The sequence below is a fragment of the Osmerus eperlanus genome, chromosome 27, assembly GCF_963692335.1.
Source record: "Osmerus eperlanus chromosome 27, fOsmEpe2.1, whole genome shotgun sequence".
Classification (NCBI taxonomy): Eukaryota; Metazoa; Chordata; class Actinopteri; order Osmeriformes; family Osmeridae; genus Osmerus; species Osmerus eperlanus.
This window is the reverse complement of record NC_085044.1, coordinates 6,188,763-6,207,489: the sequence shown is the minus strand read 5'-3', so window position 1 is coordinate 6,207,489 and position 18,727 is coordinate 6,188,763. Positions and strand designations below refer to the sequence as shown.

General features: G+C 38.1%; 1 protein-coding gene across 1 annotated transcript; it reads left to right on the top strand.

Moving 5' to 3' along the window:
• Positions 1–424: 424 nt before the first annotated feature.
• On the top strand, positions 425–16,381 carry LOC134013943 (complement factor B-like). Its single transcript, XM_062453727.1, has 18 exons — positions 425–518; positions 8,269–8,463; positions 10,188–10,370; positions 10,575–10,751; positions 10,860–10,940; positions 11,328–11,467; positions 11,675–11,804; positions 11,914–12,066; positions 12,252–12,347; positions 13,049–13,186; positions 13,470–13,558; positions 13,740–13,866; positions 14,189–14,324; positions 14,647–14,723; positions 14,925–15,043; positions 15,172–15,301; positions 15,402–15,451; positions 15,750–16,381. Exons 1-18 carry the CDS (start codon positions 458–460, stop codon positions 15,903–15,905), a joined length of 2,238 nt encoding a protein of 745 aa, XP_062309711.1. The 5' UTR covers positions 425–457; the 3' UTR covers positions 15,906–16,381.
• The last annotated feature ends 2,346 nt before the right edge of the window (positions 16,382–18,727 follow it).

The window sequence follows — 18,727 nt, the reverse complement described above, 5'->3', positions numbered from 1 at the left end:
AGATATACGAAAGTACGAAACAATTCCCCCTTTTTGTTTATTCTAGTTGTGGAACTCTTGTATCTTGAATAATGCAAACTTGCACAAGAAATGAAAACGCACTCACACACGCATTTCAAAATTGATCACGCTCTCACGCTACACATTGTATATATCACGCTGAAAAGGCAACGCCAAACAAGTAGCCAAGCTAACGTTGTAAACAGTAACGGACGAGGCGCAGGTTAAGTTTTGTGTCTCAAGTTAACTGAACACATTATTAAGATAAAACAATGTCTTGTTAGAAGGAAATATGAGTTTCTCTCTGAATTGGTCATTGATCTTACTTTATTTGAAGTGCAGTTAAACAGTGACAACATAAGTCAGCCCCTCCTCCTAGTCTTTTTCTACTCTATAAATGTGCTTTATTTAGAAGTCATCGTACTTTTGGATTTGTTTCTGACCGCTGGCTTCCAATATGGGTTGTAGAGTGCACTTCAGTTGGTTTGCTGTGATGGTTTTCTCTCCTTTTTATATAGGTAAGTGTAAAAGACATTCAGCAGTAATTGCTGTCTATTCTTGTGTATTCAACCTGTCACCACTAGAAACAGTATGCTAGTATGCTTTTTATGATAGACTTACTTTTAAGTGAACGTGTTGAAATCTACATTTTATTGGCAACAACTACTGGTGGAAAGGGGAAATAAGTTGTAACTCAGGAGATCCAGGTCCAAATCAAAAAACAAAGTATCTCTTGTGCATAAAGTATGTGAAGCCCTCAATTACAATAATGTAGTCACAGGTGTAGGTTTGGTTTGAACATTATAGGGGCAAACATTTTTTGTCACCTACTGTATATTTTAACACTACCCCTGCTCTGCTACTATTTCTTGGTGGTTTCAATGGTCTCTTAACATTGGCAGGGACATGTCCATACTGTCAGCCCATGGACATAAAAGTAGTTCTTTTTTGTACTTGACAAAGAATTTCTTCCATGCATTGACTTCCAAATGTGCGTGTCGCTTTAGCATCACCCAGCTATTAGTATTAACTTCCATTATTTTAAGATGGCTACAAATGTTAAGTGTTTTAAAGTAACATAATTCAGAAAAATCTGTCAGTAAGAAAAATACCAATTGAATGAATTTTGAATTCACTCTAACGTAAAATAGTGTTCACAAACTTTCCAAAATAATCTGTTTAATTTGAGGGACATTGTTTAATTACATGCCTAATAAAATTAAATACAGTGAGGCATGCTAATATGATAATCCCATGACCGTATGATATAATCTTGTAGGTTATCGAACATTGTTTTTCAGAATTGTATACTACATAGACTACAGATACATTTTGATTGTTAAATTCAAAGCAGAGAATCCTGAAGGTAATATTTTGCTTGATTTGATAAAAGATGGATATGCAAATCTACTGCTTAAAAGTTGAATTAGAAACAAATTTTTCACTATCTCATAGAAGTCAGAAGTTCTCGCGCCCAAAAACAAACCATTCTAGCAAGTTCCTTGAAACAGCGCTGATTGTGTACATATTAGGTTGTGTGCCAATGCATATGCTGTGTGTTTTTAGATGCTTTTTCAGTGTTATGCACATTTGGGACTGGTCTATAAATAATGATTATGCCTGTCTTTTGAGTTTTCATTCCACTAACAAAAACATTAGCCGGACATTGTTTGGACATATAACTCGTTGTAACCAACCTTTAAGTTGAGCTATGTCTGACTGTAGCCCTCTAAAGAGAGAATGTATACCCTTGTGTTTTTAACTCTACCAAAGACGTTGTTTAGACAGCTGTGCCATAACAAATGCCATTAGAGCCAAGAAGTATAGGCTATTTATTGTTTCAGAATTTGCTTGTTGTCCTTAACATGGACAAATATATGCATATAAAAAATATAATCAAACCTAATGGAATGCAGGTGCACCTTTGTCTGAATGTTGTAGTGTGTAGGCTTTACTGCTCAGTAGTGTGAAATACTGAGAACTGACTGTACATGTGGTGCAGGAAACGCCAGTTCATGTGTTGAAAACATGCTAAATGCATGCACTGATTAGTTCTCATTAGATGAGGATGTTCAAAAATACAATTTAGATGACAATTTATTTAATTGTAATCTTAATACAATTTATTTAATTTGAAGTAAATTCAAGTTTACTGTACCATCACTTTGCCACCGTAATCTCACCAGGAAAGCTCTGACCCTGTATGCAACTTTGCCTCAGCTCCCAAGCTATTTTTTGTGACTAACTGTTGATGTTCATGGTATGGTGATCATCATTGGGTGTGCTCAAGCCTTCGGCGAGAGCACAACCTTTGTTCTCTCACATATATATTATTATTTATTATTATTGTTTATTTTCGCCCCCCTAAAACTCAGTCAATATTTCATTCTACACTTCACTCCTATTTTCAGTTGTAAATGAGCAGCAAAAAAAAATGCTTTTAAATCTGTCATCTTTATAAAAAAGCTTATTACTAAATTATTTACTGTGTAGTCTCAGTTACACTATCAGGGGTGGGAAATACTGTGATTTGCTAAAGTAGCCAAATGGCTAGTAGAACATAACATTTCATAATAATTTCAGTAAATCAAGCAGCGCTGCAAGACCCAGTGAAATGTTGTATATCCTACAGCTAGCATTGGCTTACTCAACTTCGGTAGGCCATCCTCAGTATTTGCAAGCTAGCTAAACTTAGCATATACTATATCTAAAATAATTTTGTAGACATAACAATGGATTTAGTTACTAAATGTTGGTGTTAACTTTTTATTTTTTCTAAAATGGTCCTAATCTATATGACAAGTTTTTCCCTTCTCGTGATTGTAGTATGACCCTCTGGATGCCCCGTACCTGGGGCTGTATAAATGTATCAGTGGGTTGTCATGGAAGCAGTTCAGTAAATATGCCAACAGACTAAAGACATGCCGTTGTCCGTATCCATTTGTAATGCAAATTACCACAGTGATATCTTCAGGCATTTAGCCTACTCATTCATTCATTAATAAAGAACCCCCTTTGAAGATTATTCTAACAACAACGTTACCGGCAGTAGCTATCTCAGATGGAATCGCGATTCAAACAGTAGCCTACCATCTGGTACTGTAACTGAAATATGCCCCCAATAACGTAAATAAGCTTGACATTAAATTAGCTGCACGGTCTGTAGAGATCTTGGGAGGAAGCCACTTTTTTGTGTTTTGCTAATGCAGAATTCGGTCAAATGAAATTGATAGACGTAATGAGTGGCACATAACGTGAAATAACATTGGATTTTATTTTGTTTGAGTTTTAATAACTTGTCCAGTGGGGCAATTAGCCAAAATTAATATTCCAGACTTGCCCTACAAAAAAATCCACTCGTCTCGGACAAGCCTTAATGTCGAGCCCTGTAGCTACATGGCTAGACTGTTGATACAGATCAGAAACCATCATATCTTGGACACCCAAAATCAGCGAATCTCACAGGCAAATCAATTACATATGAAGGCCTTTATATATGGCTACAAACTTTTGCCCGGCGTCTAGCTGGCTACTTGTTACTAAGTAACAACTTTGTTGCACGAGCATTCTTTCTTAGCTACAAACTTCTGCCCGGCGTCTAGCTGGCTAATTGTTACTCAGTAACAACTTTGTTGCAGGAGCATTCTTTGTACATTGCGAGCTAACAGTGTCCGGTAGGCTACTTCGCTATAAATAATGATGTCGCTATAAATAATGATGTTAAACCGAGACCACTCAGCCCTAAAAGAAAATGTAAGGTAAAAGAAACTAAAGAAAGGTTTGATGTTAGGCTACTTTGAAAATTATAAATAAAATAGGCTAATGTAATAATAAAACTGCTAAATCATTCTCTAAATATAGGCTCCTCTATATCTTACATAATGAAACATAACGTTTTTTAAGTAGCCTAATCAAAAAGCCTGCGCTTGCCCTCATTGGGTGTGCTTTGCCTTCGGCAAGGGCTCAACCTTTGTTCTCTCACATATATATTATTATTCTTTTTATTCTTTTTGCCCCCCTAAAACTCAGTCAATATTTGGCCTACATAGACAACCTAGGTGTCAAAAGTTTCGTCTTGGTAGCGATTGAGTTGCTGGCGAAAAGTGAAGCTAACGGTGGCTAACTTACTAGCCACAGTCAATGACGCTACTTACGTCACTAACGTCACGAAAACTCGCGTGACTACATCTAGCAGAACATTAGTTTAGCAGCTCGTTAACTTCTGGGAGATAGCTAAGCTAACTGCTTTACTGCAAGGCAGCTGCAGAAACGCCACAAGCAAAGAGGCCAGGGTGATAAGTATTTACAATTTTACATTGTGATATGACACACAATTGTGACGTGTAATGTACAATATAAGCTGATTTTATTAAGGAAGTACATCTACTTTCGGAAACAGTAGTCTACTATGTCACTGAAGTATTAGCATCATGACATTAGCCTCTGTTGCCCGGGCAACACATAATACAGTGGTCTATGATGCATCTGTTTTCAATCATTAAAATAAACATTCCTCACAAATACATTTTCGTTGTAGGATTTATTATGACATTACATTACAAGTAAACGATTTGTGGGTGAAATTATAATTACCTGTGGTTTCAAACCAGTGTTGCTCACTGCAACGCTGTAGCCTACCCGAGACACTACAAAAACATCTACACAGCTGTAGGAAGTCAAACGGCGACAGAACATGTTCGGCACTCCCCTTACTTAAACCAAAAGTCTATCTAACTACTAACCTTAACTTCATTGCCACAGCCTAAACTTTGTCAATCTGTTCATGAAAATAATTAATTTCAGCCTAAACCGTACAACGGAACGTTAAATCCAATTCAACCAACGCAATCGCTACTGTACCAAGACGAACGAACACAGGAGTAGTCTAGTACTGTACCGTAGTACCGGGGCAGCTTCTCCACACAGGGCTATATCGCACTTGGCGTTGTTACTGACAATGATCGCTACCACTGAGCTTTTTATGAAAGCGATTTTCCACTAAATAAATGTCAAGCTTATTTAAGTTTTTGGGGGCATATTTTCAGTTAGCAGATGGTACTGTTTGAATCGCGATTCCATCTTCTACTGCCGGTAACGTCGTAGAATAACCTTCAAAGGGGGTTCTTTATTCATGAATGAATGCAATATGAGTAGACTAAATTCCTTAAAATATCACGAGAAGGGAAAAACTTAAAAGGACGTTTAAGTCATAGAGATTAGGTCAATTTTTACACCGGTCTGCCAAATGTATTCGTTTTGATTCAACGATGAGGCTGCCTCTTGCAGGGGAAATGAGAAGACATCTATTTCATTCTACACTTCACTCGTATTTTGAGTTGTAAATGAGCAGCAAAAAAAAAGCTTTTAAATCTATGTAATCTTTATAAATAATAAGTATGCATTTTTATATAAAATATACAGAAATATCAGTTGTAAAAATGTCATTCAAAAACGGACCCCTGTGCAACCGACGCAAGCAAGCACACCCTACAATTTCCCCAGAAATTGTACCCTCTCTAGTTTGTTATGCGTTTCATTTTTAGGCATGCTCAGACTTATGCTATGTTTATACTGTTGAACAGCAAATTCAACTGTTGAGGTGATCATTGAAGTTTAGGCTACTTTACTGACGGTATCATAATATTTTAGTGAAGATTCTGTAGAAAGTTACATCTGAAGTAACACTGATCACAAATCCTGGAAAACTAAGTGTCAGGAAAGGTGGAAGGAATCACATGCAGAGGATGTCAAAAATAAGAATTATCAAATCAAAATGTATTTGTATAGCCCTTTTTACACGCAAGTATGTCACAGAGGGCTTCACATACGCCCATAGAACTGCCCCTCAACCAACCTAAACCCTCAAGGAAGACAAGGAAAAACTCCCAGAACAACTCACTAGAGAAAAAATGGAAGCAACCTTGGGAGGAGCAATTCAGTGAGGGATCCCCTCCTCCAGAGACGGTTGGTGAAAGAGAGGAGCAGAACACAGGCTTAACATAGTCATACAGCAGGGAAATGTCAATGGGTTTTTGAAACACCAAAATCCATTGTTTAACTTGGTAGATGTGGGAAGGGAAACTCGCTGTTGCCGTCATGGAGACTGGTTTCCGGTTGGCGACCAGGTCCAGCGTTGGCAGACCGACGACCAGTCAGGTGCTGACAGCTCAAACCCCCCACAGAGAGGAAAGCAAGGATTAGAGAATGCCAGGAGCAGTTAACAGTTACAGTCATATTAGAATGAGATCCCCACCGGTCAAGTGTGGACTAGTGCAGCAATTTAGCAGAGCAAAAAAAGGGTATTTGATGCAGCCCTAGACACTAAGACAGCACCAGCCCCCCTCGGTTGGAACATGAAATCTGTTCCAGGGGAAAGAACTCTAAAATAAGTTATACTTATACGAATAAGGATGAGAATGCCCTGTCCCCCATCGTCACCTACTAGTAACAGAAACTATAACAGTAACAGTATACAGTAACAGGTTTAGTTTATTTGTAAAATCTAGATCGGGCAACATGAACATATAGAGGCTTTAATTGTAATTTTCACACATGTAAAAGTTTTACATGTATCACATGTAAAAGTTACATGTGATACATATACAGACATACACACACTTCAGGTTTACATAGAAAGTACATACACACATACTTTGAGCAGTCATAGGACGCTTAGCAGTCATAGAATTGACTAAACAAGAACGTTTTTAACCTAATTTTGAATGTCGAAATAGTATCAGCCTCCTTAATTGAGACAGGTTATTTGTTCCAGAGAAGAGGCGTTCTCTATATGAGAACGCCCTGCCTCCAGCAGTTATTTAATCAGGTCTCCAAGAGAACAAAAACACGGAATCCAAACTAGGCTCAAAATATAGACAGCTCTAGGTATCCTCCAAAACAATTGCAAACAAACAGAAAGCTCTGGGATATTCCAAATAATAATCCAGAACCAAGGAGTCTGACACCAACCCGGCAGTCACAGGAGTTTTGTGAAACGATCTGACAAAGAGAAGAGGAACAAACAAGGTTTAAATGGAGAAACCAACGGCAACAGGTGTAAATTATAAGAGTAACAAGGTCATGAGCAGCCACAGTGACACACACACAGAGGGGGAGGGGAAGGAGGATGTTCAGCCTAGAAAACGGGTACTCAATTAGAAACCCAAAAGGTCCACTCACATTCAGTCCAGGGTCCGGAACAGTAATGGTTTATTTTTCTGGCCCTTACCTCAGAGTTCTGGGGGTAATTATGTTCAAAATGTCCATGCTTTGTGTCATGCTTTGAGGATGTACTTCCTACGGCAGCTGAAGAAATTCAACCTGCCAAAGACAATGATGGTGCACTTCTACACAGCCATCATTGAGTCCATCCTCACCTCTTCCATCACCATCTGGTACACTGCTGCCACTGCCAAGGACAAGAGCAGACTGCAGCGTATCATCCGCACTGCTGAGAAGGTGATCGGCTGCAATCTGCCTACCCTCGAGGACCTGCACACCTCGAGGACCCTGAGGCGTGCGAGGAAGATTGTGGCCGACCCCTCCCACCCTGGTCACTCCCTGTTCCAGCTACTCCCCTCTGGCAGAAGGCTGCGGTCCATCAGGACCAAAACCTCATGTCATAAGAACAGTTTCTTTCCATCTGCTACTGGCCTCTTCAACAAGGCCAAGGACTCCCATTGACATTCATTCACTTATTTAACTATTATAAGGCCATCTAATGGCAATTCAGTATGCATAAGCCACCTTATCTCAGTATCCGATTGCACTATGTTGACCACTCACCCTGCTCATTCTATTCTTATTTTTATATTTATTTTATATTAAATTGTTGTATTCTTAGATTGTTTAGTTCTTAGAAATAGTTAAACTTTTGTACTTTTACTTAATTTAAGATTCGTATATGTTTAGTGTTTTGCACCTCCCTGCCACAGTAAATTCCGTGTTTGTATAACATACATGGCGAATAAACCGAATTCTGATTCTGATCATAGTGACGTTTCACAATACCACTATTGACAAGGGCAACCGTCTCATTGCAGATTAAACACATCGGTTTTGTTCTCCCCACCGGCAGCACAAATGCATACTTGTCTATCCTGGTCTGGATAGTAAACCGCCTGGGTCTGGACCCGGGCCGCGGTCCGCCAATTAGTGACCCCTGTCTAGGCCCTAGAACCATGACACTAAGCATCAAACAGACAGCAAGCTTGTGTTCTTTGTAAATCCTTACTCCGAAAAAATGACCAATTGTCTTTTATTTTACAGGAGTTTCTAGTGAGTGTTCTCTGGAGAAAATGGACATTTTGGGAGGTCATTACACACTAAGCAAGGGGCAGGACAAAGGCAGTACACTGATCTACCATTGTCCTGAGAACCACTATGCCTATCCTCATGTGGCTCGTCTGTGCCAGGCGAGTGGGAAATGGAGCCCTGCCCGAACTACAACTCCAAAATGCAAGGGTTAGTACAATACAGTGGCTGTATATAACATTAGCATGGGTTGTTAAGTGGGGGGGAGACAGACAGTGTCCCTGTGACAACAAGCTTGGACCCCCTTTTGGCCCTTCCTTAACCCTTGTGTTCTCCTCGGGTCGTTCTGACCCATCAGTCATTGTGACCCACCGTCGTATTGCGACAACTTTACCGCATACAAAAACAAAGTGAAGCATTTTCTTTTAACCGTCGGGCTGTCTCAGACCCCCCACATTGCGAAGGTTAAAAGAAAAGTATTTTTATTTGTTTTTGTATTGGGTAAAATTGGGTAAACACAATGATGGTTCGTTATGAACCTTTGGGTCATGTGACCCGAAGGCAGCACGAGGGTTAATGTAGAGTCTGAATAAATTATAAACATGGTCTTTTGCCTGTTGTATGTGACAATAATATTTAATGTAACCAGCCTTAGCTTGCCCCTTCCTCCCCCCTCAGTTGAAATGGTCTACAACCACCCCTGCACATTAGAAAGCATTTAACAATTTCAATTACAGTAATATTCAAACATTTGACCGGCATTTCAGTAGCCAATAAAGATATCCAATGGTAAATGAACCAATTAAAACCCAGATTTTTGTACCCCCCAAAAAAGTGCCTGCTGCAGCAGGTTTCAGAGAGTCTATCGTAATAATCGCACAGTTAATTTATGAACAGAACTGAAGGTTTGGAGAAGCAAACCAACCACATGATGGAAATTATTGACCGCCACCATGAACTCAGCTGACGAGTGCCCATGGCCGCACCTGGAGGAGTTGTTCACGTAGGCTACAGAGGGAGGAAAGGTGACAGCATGCTAATGCAATGCAAACTTTGTTTGCCATCTGCGGTGATTTCGATTTATAAGAATTCAACCTCTAATCTAAAAAAAAACTTTAATCACCATTAATCAATAAGGTAATTTTGAGGTTGTTGAAAATAACTATTTTGTCTATGGATCGCCAATTATATTAAAGGGTTTTTAGAAAATTCTTTAAATATCATCAGCTAAAAAGTAACTAGTACTCTTTAGTTTTTGAGAAGAGTAATTTGTCATCTCACCATAGAAGAATGTGTTGTTGTTAACTACCCGTCCTCATTCGAATGAAAAAAAACACTGCCAAGTATATTAAATTAGGCTTTGAAAATCAGCAGTCTACTGGGGGGGCGTGTCGTCTGAAGGAGCAGAAGCTCCGCCCCCTTGAATTTATTGAATTTAGCAACAACAGCAACAACTGGCTAAATCAATTGCAGATATCAGAACAGACCTACCTGCAGTCTCTGAGTGTTTTATGTGTTAATTACTTTGTCTTTGCATAGTACCAGCTGAGTAACATAATGCAGGTTAAGATGAGTAACATAATGCAGGTTAAACTGTCTGTGATCTGACGTAGATAGGTGGCTGTGGCGTAGATAGGTTGGGTTTTTCCCCGCCTATACAAAACCTGAGCTGAAAACGGGTGAGAAACTGTTCAACGGTCTAACTCCACATTTCAGTGCGTCAACGTTTTCGTGCTTTGCACATGCTTTAAGCAACTAATTTCACACGTATATAATGTACTGAGAAGAAAATCATGGAATTTGCTTTACAGCACCTTCAAGTACTTTTTTAACAACGGTACTTGTACTTAAGTACCAATTTTCAGTACTCATTCCACCACTGTTTAACATAATAGCAAGCCTTTTTTGATTTACTTTTACACTTTACTTTTCAGTGATTGAATGCCCACGACCTATGTTAGAAAATGGAATTTTAACACCTTCCCAAAACACATACTTATGGAACAATGTGACCACTTCTGAATGTTATTCTGGCTACACGCTGCGTGGGTCTTCCAGACGTGTCTGCCAGTCCAGTGGGAAGTGGAGTGGAAGCACACCAGTTTGTGTCAGCAGTTGTGAGTCTTCTAAACTCCCCCCATCTCACTCTTTTACCTCTCTTCCCTTCATCCGCTCTCCTTTTGAAGCTATGTCATTTGTTGTTATGCTGCTAGCAGGGGTATGGAGAGTAGCATCAATATTTTGTCTCCTCCTCTTTCTGCTGAATCTTTCCATTGCTTTCCTGAGGTTACCTAACTTTCTACCATGTGCTATTTTTACAGCTGAAGATTATTGTCCAAACCCAGGCATACCTGCAGGAGCCACACGTTCAGGGAATTCATTTGGCATTGATGACAAAGTCACTTACAGCTGTGGCAGTAGATTATATATGATTGGTTCAAATGAGCGGACATGTTTAGAGAATCACCAGTGGTCTGGGGCCGAACCTAAATGTTACTGTAAGTTTCTACAAACATACTGCAAAGTTACAGTGAACATTAAGGTTTGTTTTACATGTATTTTGTTTTTATTGTGTGAGTTTTGTGTGCACTCTTTTCTTGCTATAGTCCCACATACTTATGACACACCATTGGAGATTGCAAAGGCTTTTGGATCTTCCATTAGTGAGACCCTAAATGAGTTGGATGGTAAGTCTGAAATGAACACGTAAAATCATGTTGTACCGAAATCATGTCATACTGTATGCAACAAAGGCTACTGAATTTCTGATCTGGAATTAGAAACAGCGCCAAAATATGGGCTGTGTGTATCAGTTAGTATTGTGATATCATAATTGCAATTTCAATTAGGGGACCATCAAAATATTTCAGTCTTTGCATGTTTATTTATTTATCATTAATCAAGGCATCAAAATTGACTATTCCCCCCAAATAATGCATTTATATTTCAGTGCAAGTATGGTTTGCAGAAGTGTGTGTTCAACAAGTTATTTTTCTGTTGATTTTCTTGGGTATGGTTTGACAATTATCTTTTTGCTTTTTAAAAGTGAAAATAACACCTGGAATCCCTTTCAGATGGCAGTAAAAAGGGAAAGAAAATAGATCTCGATGAAAAAGGACTTCTTAACATCTTCATAGCGATGGATGTCTCTCAGAGCATAGACGAAGCGGACTTCCTTACTGCAACAAATGCTGTGAAGCTACTTATCAAAAAGGTGAAATGACCAAATCCAAACATTGCATGAAACGGTGCCTTGCAAAACAACAGTTTTCCTGCCCCATATCGATAGATTATTTTGTCGGAGTTTCGAAACATCTGTTACCAGTGACCTTTACTCACTTTGACACTATTACTGTATTTACTCTTGAATGCTATTCAAATAGCTTTTTAAATCCACTATCATTGACTCATCTTTTCACAGATTTCTTCCTTTGAAGTCACTCCAAAATATCACATTGTGTTTTTTGCATCTGAAGTTATGAAGGTTGTAGATATAGCAGAACCTGATGGATCAACGATTAACGTCTTGAGACAATTAGATGAATTTGTCGGTAAGCCAATAGATTTAATAAATATACAGGAGCTTATCTGTTCTTAAAGCTAATTAAAACACATTTCTCTCTGTATATTCACATCAACATTTCATTTCTGTAAACCCAGAAAAAAAAAACAGAGAACTGATAGAGAATCAAGGCACAGATCTCAATCTTGCTTTCAAGACCATCGGCGAACAAATAAACATCTTAGCTATCGGGAAGAATGACAAAAGGAGCTTTGAAGATCAGAAACATGTGATCATCATGTTCACTGACGGTAATACTTTTGTCAACTAGTACATGTATGTTAAATTCATATTGTTATAGGGATATTGATGGGGTTGAGTAAGTAATTACTTCAGACATACATATTTAGTTGAATAATCCAAACTATGTTTATATCATGAGAAAACAAAAATATGAAACTACATCAATTCCATCCTTTCCTTCTCTCATTTTTAGGTCAATTTAACATGGGAGGGGATCCTAAAACGCAGGTGGACATAATTAAGGAAAAAGTGTATATGGGTAATCAGAAGGCAAGAGACTCCAATCTTGGTGAGACCAAAAACCTTGCTTTAGGAATGTAAGGATTGTATAGTTATGCGTTACTGAGAAGAGAACATACTTGGTCAACTTAAAGGCAGGGTAGGTCATGTTGATGAGAAGCACTTTTTGTCATATTTGCTGAAATAAACTTCACATCCTGATAGCAACCAATGAATCTAAAGGTTTGACTGATATAAATCCGATATCTGCATTTTGCGAAACTAGCAATTTTGGTTTGAGTTTGAAAATCCCACTCAAAATATTCCAACCCCTCCTTTCAAAGCCCCTTCCCCAAAACACATTAACGCACTGCCTGAATACTGCAATGAGTGCATGGGCAGAGTGCGAGCAGGTAGGTAGTAGACAGGCAAGTATCCCGTCCAATCATAGCATTGGTTGTGTTTATTACAGTTCTGTGACTGATATAGGATTTCTTTTACTGTCAGGGCATTTGATTTATTGATTGCTCTCAGGATGTGAAGTTTTTTTCAGCAAATATGACAAATAGTGCGTCTCAAACACATGACCTACCCTGCCTTTAATTGGACAATACTCTCTAAAATGTTTTGTGTTTTGAAACCTTAAACAGTCCCACATCATCTGGACACTCCAAAAACAATGCATGTAATAACATACAGGATTGCAACACATTGACTTGTTTTTGAAATAATAACAATATGTGATCTCCTGTTTTAATAACCACCTGACAGATATTTATATCTTCGCTGTCGGAGATATTATCTTCCCGAGGAACATTAAGGATTTAGTAACTGTAAAACCAAATGAACAACACTTTTTCATGCTTGGAGAGACGACTAACCTGAACAAAACATTTGATCAAATCATAGGTAAGAATACTTTTTGCCCATATGTGTGGCATTTTGTTATCTTGTCTTTTGTTTATAAAAACAATTGACTAACAATTAACCAGTCAATCTACCTTGTGTGATATACTGATATATAGCACAATCACAAGACACAGCTGTTTTTGGCCATTTCCGTAGAAGCTACAACATCATTTAAAGTAAATGTTATATTTAAACATGAATGTATTTGTTGTAAGAGTGTCACATTCTGTAATGCATGAACACTTTCTGTAATGCTTCATTTTGTATTATATAATTTTTTTAGATTCTGATAAACTTTTGCAATTATGTGGCGTATACAATCAGACCAAAGATGAAACAAGATACCCATGGGCAGTAAACATTCATGTTACGGTAATCAACACCTGCTTATCTGTGAATCAGATTGAACATTCAACTTGAGTCATTTAACTTATAATCAAAAATCAAGACAAATCAATATGTCTGTCTATTGGGAACAATATATATAATTGTAGTTGCTAAATTTGTTATATGTAAGAGCCTTTCAATTGAAATAGGAGTCTCTCCATATTAGAGACACGACAAGGCTCAGAGTTGCCTTGGATCATTGGTTTCTGGTAAATTCATCTTGACAGCAGCCCACTGCTTCCGGTTCGACGACCAAGCTGATGCCATAAAGGTTGATATTGGAACTAGCAAAGGTACTGCTAAACATTCAGTAGACTTGACTGTTACATGTTTTCAAATAAGAAAAATATTCTTTTAGAGGCAATTTGTAGATCATTCATATATAAGTTAAATATTTAGTGTTTGTAAACACTTAGGATTTGCCAATTCTATATGTAAAATAATCCAACTAACAAATAAGGTCAAATCAGACAACAGAGCATGCTGATTGACGGAGAGTCCCAAGCTTAAATATGACTACATTACTTCATTAAGTTGTGGGGTTGATTGCGACAGTACAGACTCATACAGTGACTACATTTAGTTACATTTCTTCTTTGTAATTTCTCCTTACAGGCCTACAAGTAGAAAAATTCACACTTCACGAAAAATATAATATTTCGGCTAAAGTTCCGAATATAAAAGAGTTCTATGACTATGATGTGGCTCTCATTGAACTGAAAATGGAGGTGAGGTACTCAACGGACATAAGGTGAGAAGCACGTAGAACAGGGACACATCATTCCTATAACGTGTGTCTGGTATAAAATGGCTACTGGTTATTAATCAGCCAATTGTCAGCACAGTGAAATATATTGTGCTGACAATACCCAATACATTGGCTCCTCTCTCCACCAAAACGTTACCAAGACAGTTTGGTAAACATTTCAGGCAAATGTGCACACACAGATGCCTTAGACCACTACTTTATTCAATGAAAATGTAAAGATTATGATGTGCATTAAGTGGTTATACAGAATGTTAATTGAGAGAATCAAACCCTTTTATCAATGACTATTCCTTGTCTGTAACAGAAGCATTTGCGTTCCCTGCACAGAGGAAACAAATAGAGCACTAGGCAAACAGCTGCACCTCACCTGCAAAGACCAAGGTATTATTACAGTATTACCAAACCTACTCATATTATGTCTGGACTTTAGACAGCATTGCTAACACCAAGAGACTTTTTAATCAAGCAAAAAGTGTAGAGAATCAGTGGCAGCCTGCAGGTCAGATTTAGTTTAGTTGAAGTTAATTCAAAAGTTTAAACGCATTACAAGGTTTTGCCTTTATGTCTTTTATATTCCGTTAGAGCAGCTCATTTTTTCCAAAGATTTTGAGGAAGTCAGTTTCCTATCATTCATCGAAAGCAAAGAAACAAACAAATACAAATTTGAGGAGAAAACAGCATATGCTCTACTTCATGATTTGGTGAGTTCTTGCTTGTTTCAACTTCTCTCACTGATAGGATAAGAGTGGTTTTGGACTAGATGAGAGGTGTTTAATTTGTTTAAATGTAAATTTGTCATCCAAAAACAAAATCTCCCCTTCTCCCACAGAGAGACAACTGCATTAAGCCTGCCACAAAGGCTAAGGATGTAAATACAGATGATCCTAAAGATGTTGTGACTGACAACTTCCTGTGTACAGGAGGATACAGTGCACGACAGGAGGATATCGCCTGTAAAGGTATGTTTAGGTGTCTAGAAGACTAAGCAGAAGCCAATACTGTATCATACTGCAGACACTGTGCATTAGACTGGAGACACGTCTTTAACCTTCTCTACAGGTGATTCTGGTGGTGCTGTCTTCAAGGAATATGTATATCGCGTAATCCAGGTATTGGAAAATTGTTTGTATTCCTTATTTCATATCTGGAAAGTTGTTTAAAAAATTATCTCAATGTATGTGATGCAAACATAAATTCCCATAATAGAATGGACACTGCAATAATGTAATTGAATAATTAAAATCCATGATAAGAACAGACACACAAATGGTTTTATCGTTCATATATAATAGCATTCCACATGTATTGCTCTTTTTGATAGGTGGTCTTTTGAAGGGAATTCTTTGACAAAGACATCTTGGCTAATTAAAGTGACAAATTTATTTGTGTACTTCCCCATCTCTGTAGGTTGCACTTGTCAGCTGGGGCAACAAGGATTTGTGCTACGACACTAAGAGGCCGAAAGCACGAGGCGACTCCAGAGATTTCCACATAAATCTCTTTAGAATGATCCCTTTTCTCAAGGAACATCTGGGTTCAGAATTGAATTTTTTAGAGGAATAACTACATCGATTTGTGCCTGTTCCTTTTTCTTAAACTCATTTGATGGTGTAAACTGTTTTCCTTCTTTGAATGATTGGCAAACAAATATAGTTATTGTATTTTTTTATAATTCAAGAGTTAAATGGGTTTCATACCCAAACCTTACCATGGAATGTCCTGTTATTCATAAATCTGCGAACAGTCAATACGAATAGAGACGTATCTGCCTTAATGTAATACATATTTACCATTATCACTATCCTAATCCGTTTCCTTATCATCATTACCTTGCCACATTTACGATAGTGTTACAAATATATTGCATTATATTGTAATACAATAGGCCTACAACTATTTCATAGTTAAATAAATGAAGACTATTGCTGATGGGTCCAGTCATTATTTTGGTGTGACAGTAGTCTAATAACCTACTGTATACATATATAGGCTACTGTATATAACTTAAAATTGTGTCTGAAAATATCGAACAACAAGAGAAACTAGAGAGGGTACAATTTCTGGGGAAATTGTAGGGTGTGCTTGCTTTCGTCGGTTGCACAGGGGTCAGTTTTTGAATGACATTTTTACAACTGATATTTCTGTATATTTTATATAAAAATGCATACTTATTATTTATAAAGATTACATAGATTTAAAAGCTTCTTTTTTGCTGCTCATTTACAACTGAAAATACGAGTGAAGTGTAGAATGAAATAGATGTCTTCTCATTTCCCCTGCAAGAGGCAGCCTCATCGTTGAATCAAAACGAATAAATATGGCAGACCGGTCTAAAAATTGACCTAATCTCTATGACTTAAACGTCATTTTAAGTTTTTCCCTTCTCATGATATTTTCAGGCATTTAGCCTACTCATTGCATTCATTCATTAATAAAGAACCCCCTTTGAAGATTATTCTACGACATTACCCGGCAGTAGAAGATGGAATCGCGATTCAAACAGTACCACCTGCTAACTGAAAATATGCCCCCCAAAACGTAAATAAGCTTGACAATTATTTAATGGAAAATCGCTCATTTATAAAAAGCTCACTGGTAGCGATCATTGTCAGTAACAATGCAAAATGCGATATAGCCCTGTATGGAGAAGCTGCCCCGGTAAATTGTACTACTACGGTACAGTACTAGACTACTGCTGTGTTCGTCTTGGTAGTATTTTCATGAACAGATTGACAACGTTTAGGATGTGGCAATGAAGTTCAGGTTAGTAGTTAGATAGACTTTTGAATTAAGTAAGGGGAGTGCCGAACATGTTCTGTCGCCGTTTGACTTCCTAAACAGCTGTGTAGTGTAGATGTTTTTGTAGTGTGTCTCGCGTAAGCTACAGTGTTGCAGTGAGCTACACTGGTTTGAAACCACAGGTAATGGTAATTTCACCAACAAATCGTTTACTAATGTCAGAATAAATCCTACAACGAAAATGTATATGTGAGGAATGTTTATTTTAAAGATTGAAAACAGATAACGCTACATCATAGACCACTGTAGTATGTGTTGCCCGGGCAACACAGGCTAATGTCATGATGCTAATACTTCAGTGAAATAGTAGACTACTGTTTCCGAAAGTAGATGTACTTCCTTAATAATATCAGCTTATACTGTACATTACACATCACAATTGTGTGTCATATCACAAAGTAAAATGAGTAAATAGTTATCACCCTGGCCTCTTTGCTTGTGGCGTTCCTGCAGCTGCCTTGCAGTAAAGCTATAGTTAGCCTAGCTATCCCCCAAGTTAACAGATGCAAAACGAATGTTCTGCCAAAAGTAGTCACGCGTGTTTTCGTGACGTTAGTGACGTAGTGACGTTAGTAACGTCAGTGACTGTGGCTAGCAAATTAGCCACCGTTAGCTTCACTTTTCGCCACAAAAACTTAACTTCAGCCTAAACCATGCAACGGAACATAAATTCCAATAGAAGCAACTCAATCGCTACCAAGACGAAACTTTTGACACCTACGTTGTCTATGTAGGCCAAATATTGACTGAAGGCTCGCCGAAGGCTTGAGCACACCCAATAATATATATGTGAGAGAACAAAGGTTGTGCCCTTGCCGAAGGCAAAGCACACCCAAATACAATAACGCATTTAATTAATTAGGCTACTTAGTTGTTTAATTCAGTGTGTTAAATAAAATAAAAAAAGGCTTGTGTGATCTCATGTTCTGAACTAGTGATTCTTCTGACTCTTCACATCATATTGATCACATACCACAGTATCATCTAGAGGGTTTTTTAAGTAACAAGCATAATCAATGAATATCATTACATTAATTTTGGACGCGACATTTTAGTTCATGGTCGGCACCAAAAATTCCACAATTCCACTCAAAATCCCCCCAAACTATCTTCCCAATCAAGCTCACAGGCAAGGAGCATATGAAGTAGTGTTTGAAATGCAGCCCAGTGGTTGACATTAAAAAGCTTAGCTTGTGTGTTTAAGGATTCAAATCCGAATAGACAACAATTTCAGTTACAGTAGGCTATTTGGCTTTAATCGAAAGAGTAAACGCATTGCAGTAAAACAACATCACAGGTGTATTTCAGGATTACATTTACATTTAGTCATTTAGCAGACGCGCTTATCCAGAGCGATTTACAGTAAGTACAGGGACATTCCCCCGAGGCAAGTAGGGTGAAGTGCCTTAACCCGTGCAAAGTGACATTGTGTCACTTTGCACGGCCGGGAATCGAACTGGCAACCTTCAGATTACTAGCCCGATTCCCTACACTCAGCCACCTGACTCCCTCAGGATTAGGATACATGTCTGGGCTAGACAATAACGATGGCCCGGGGCCAGTAAAAAGTAACGTCGGGACAGTTA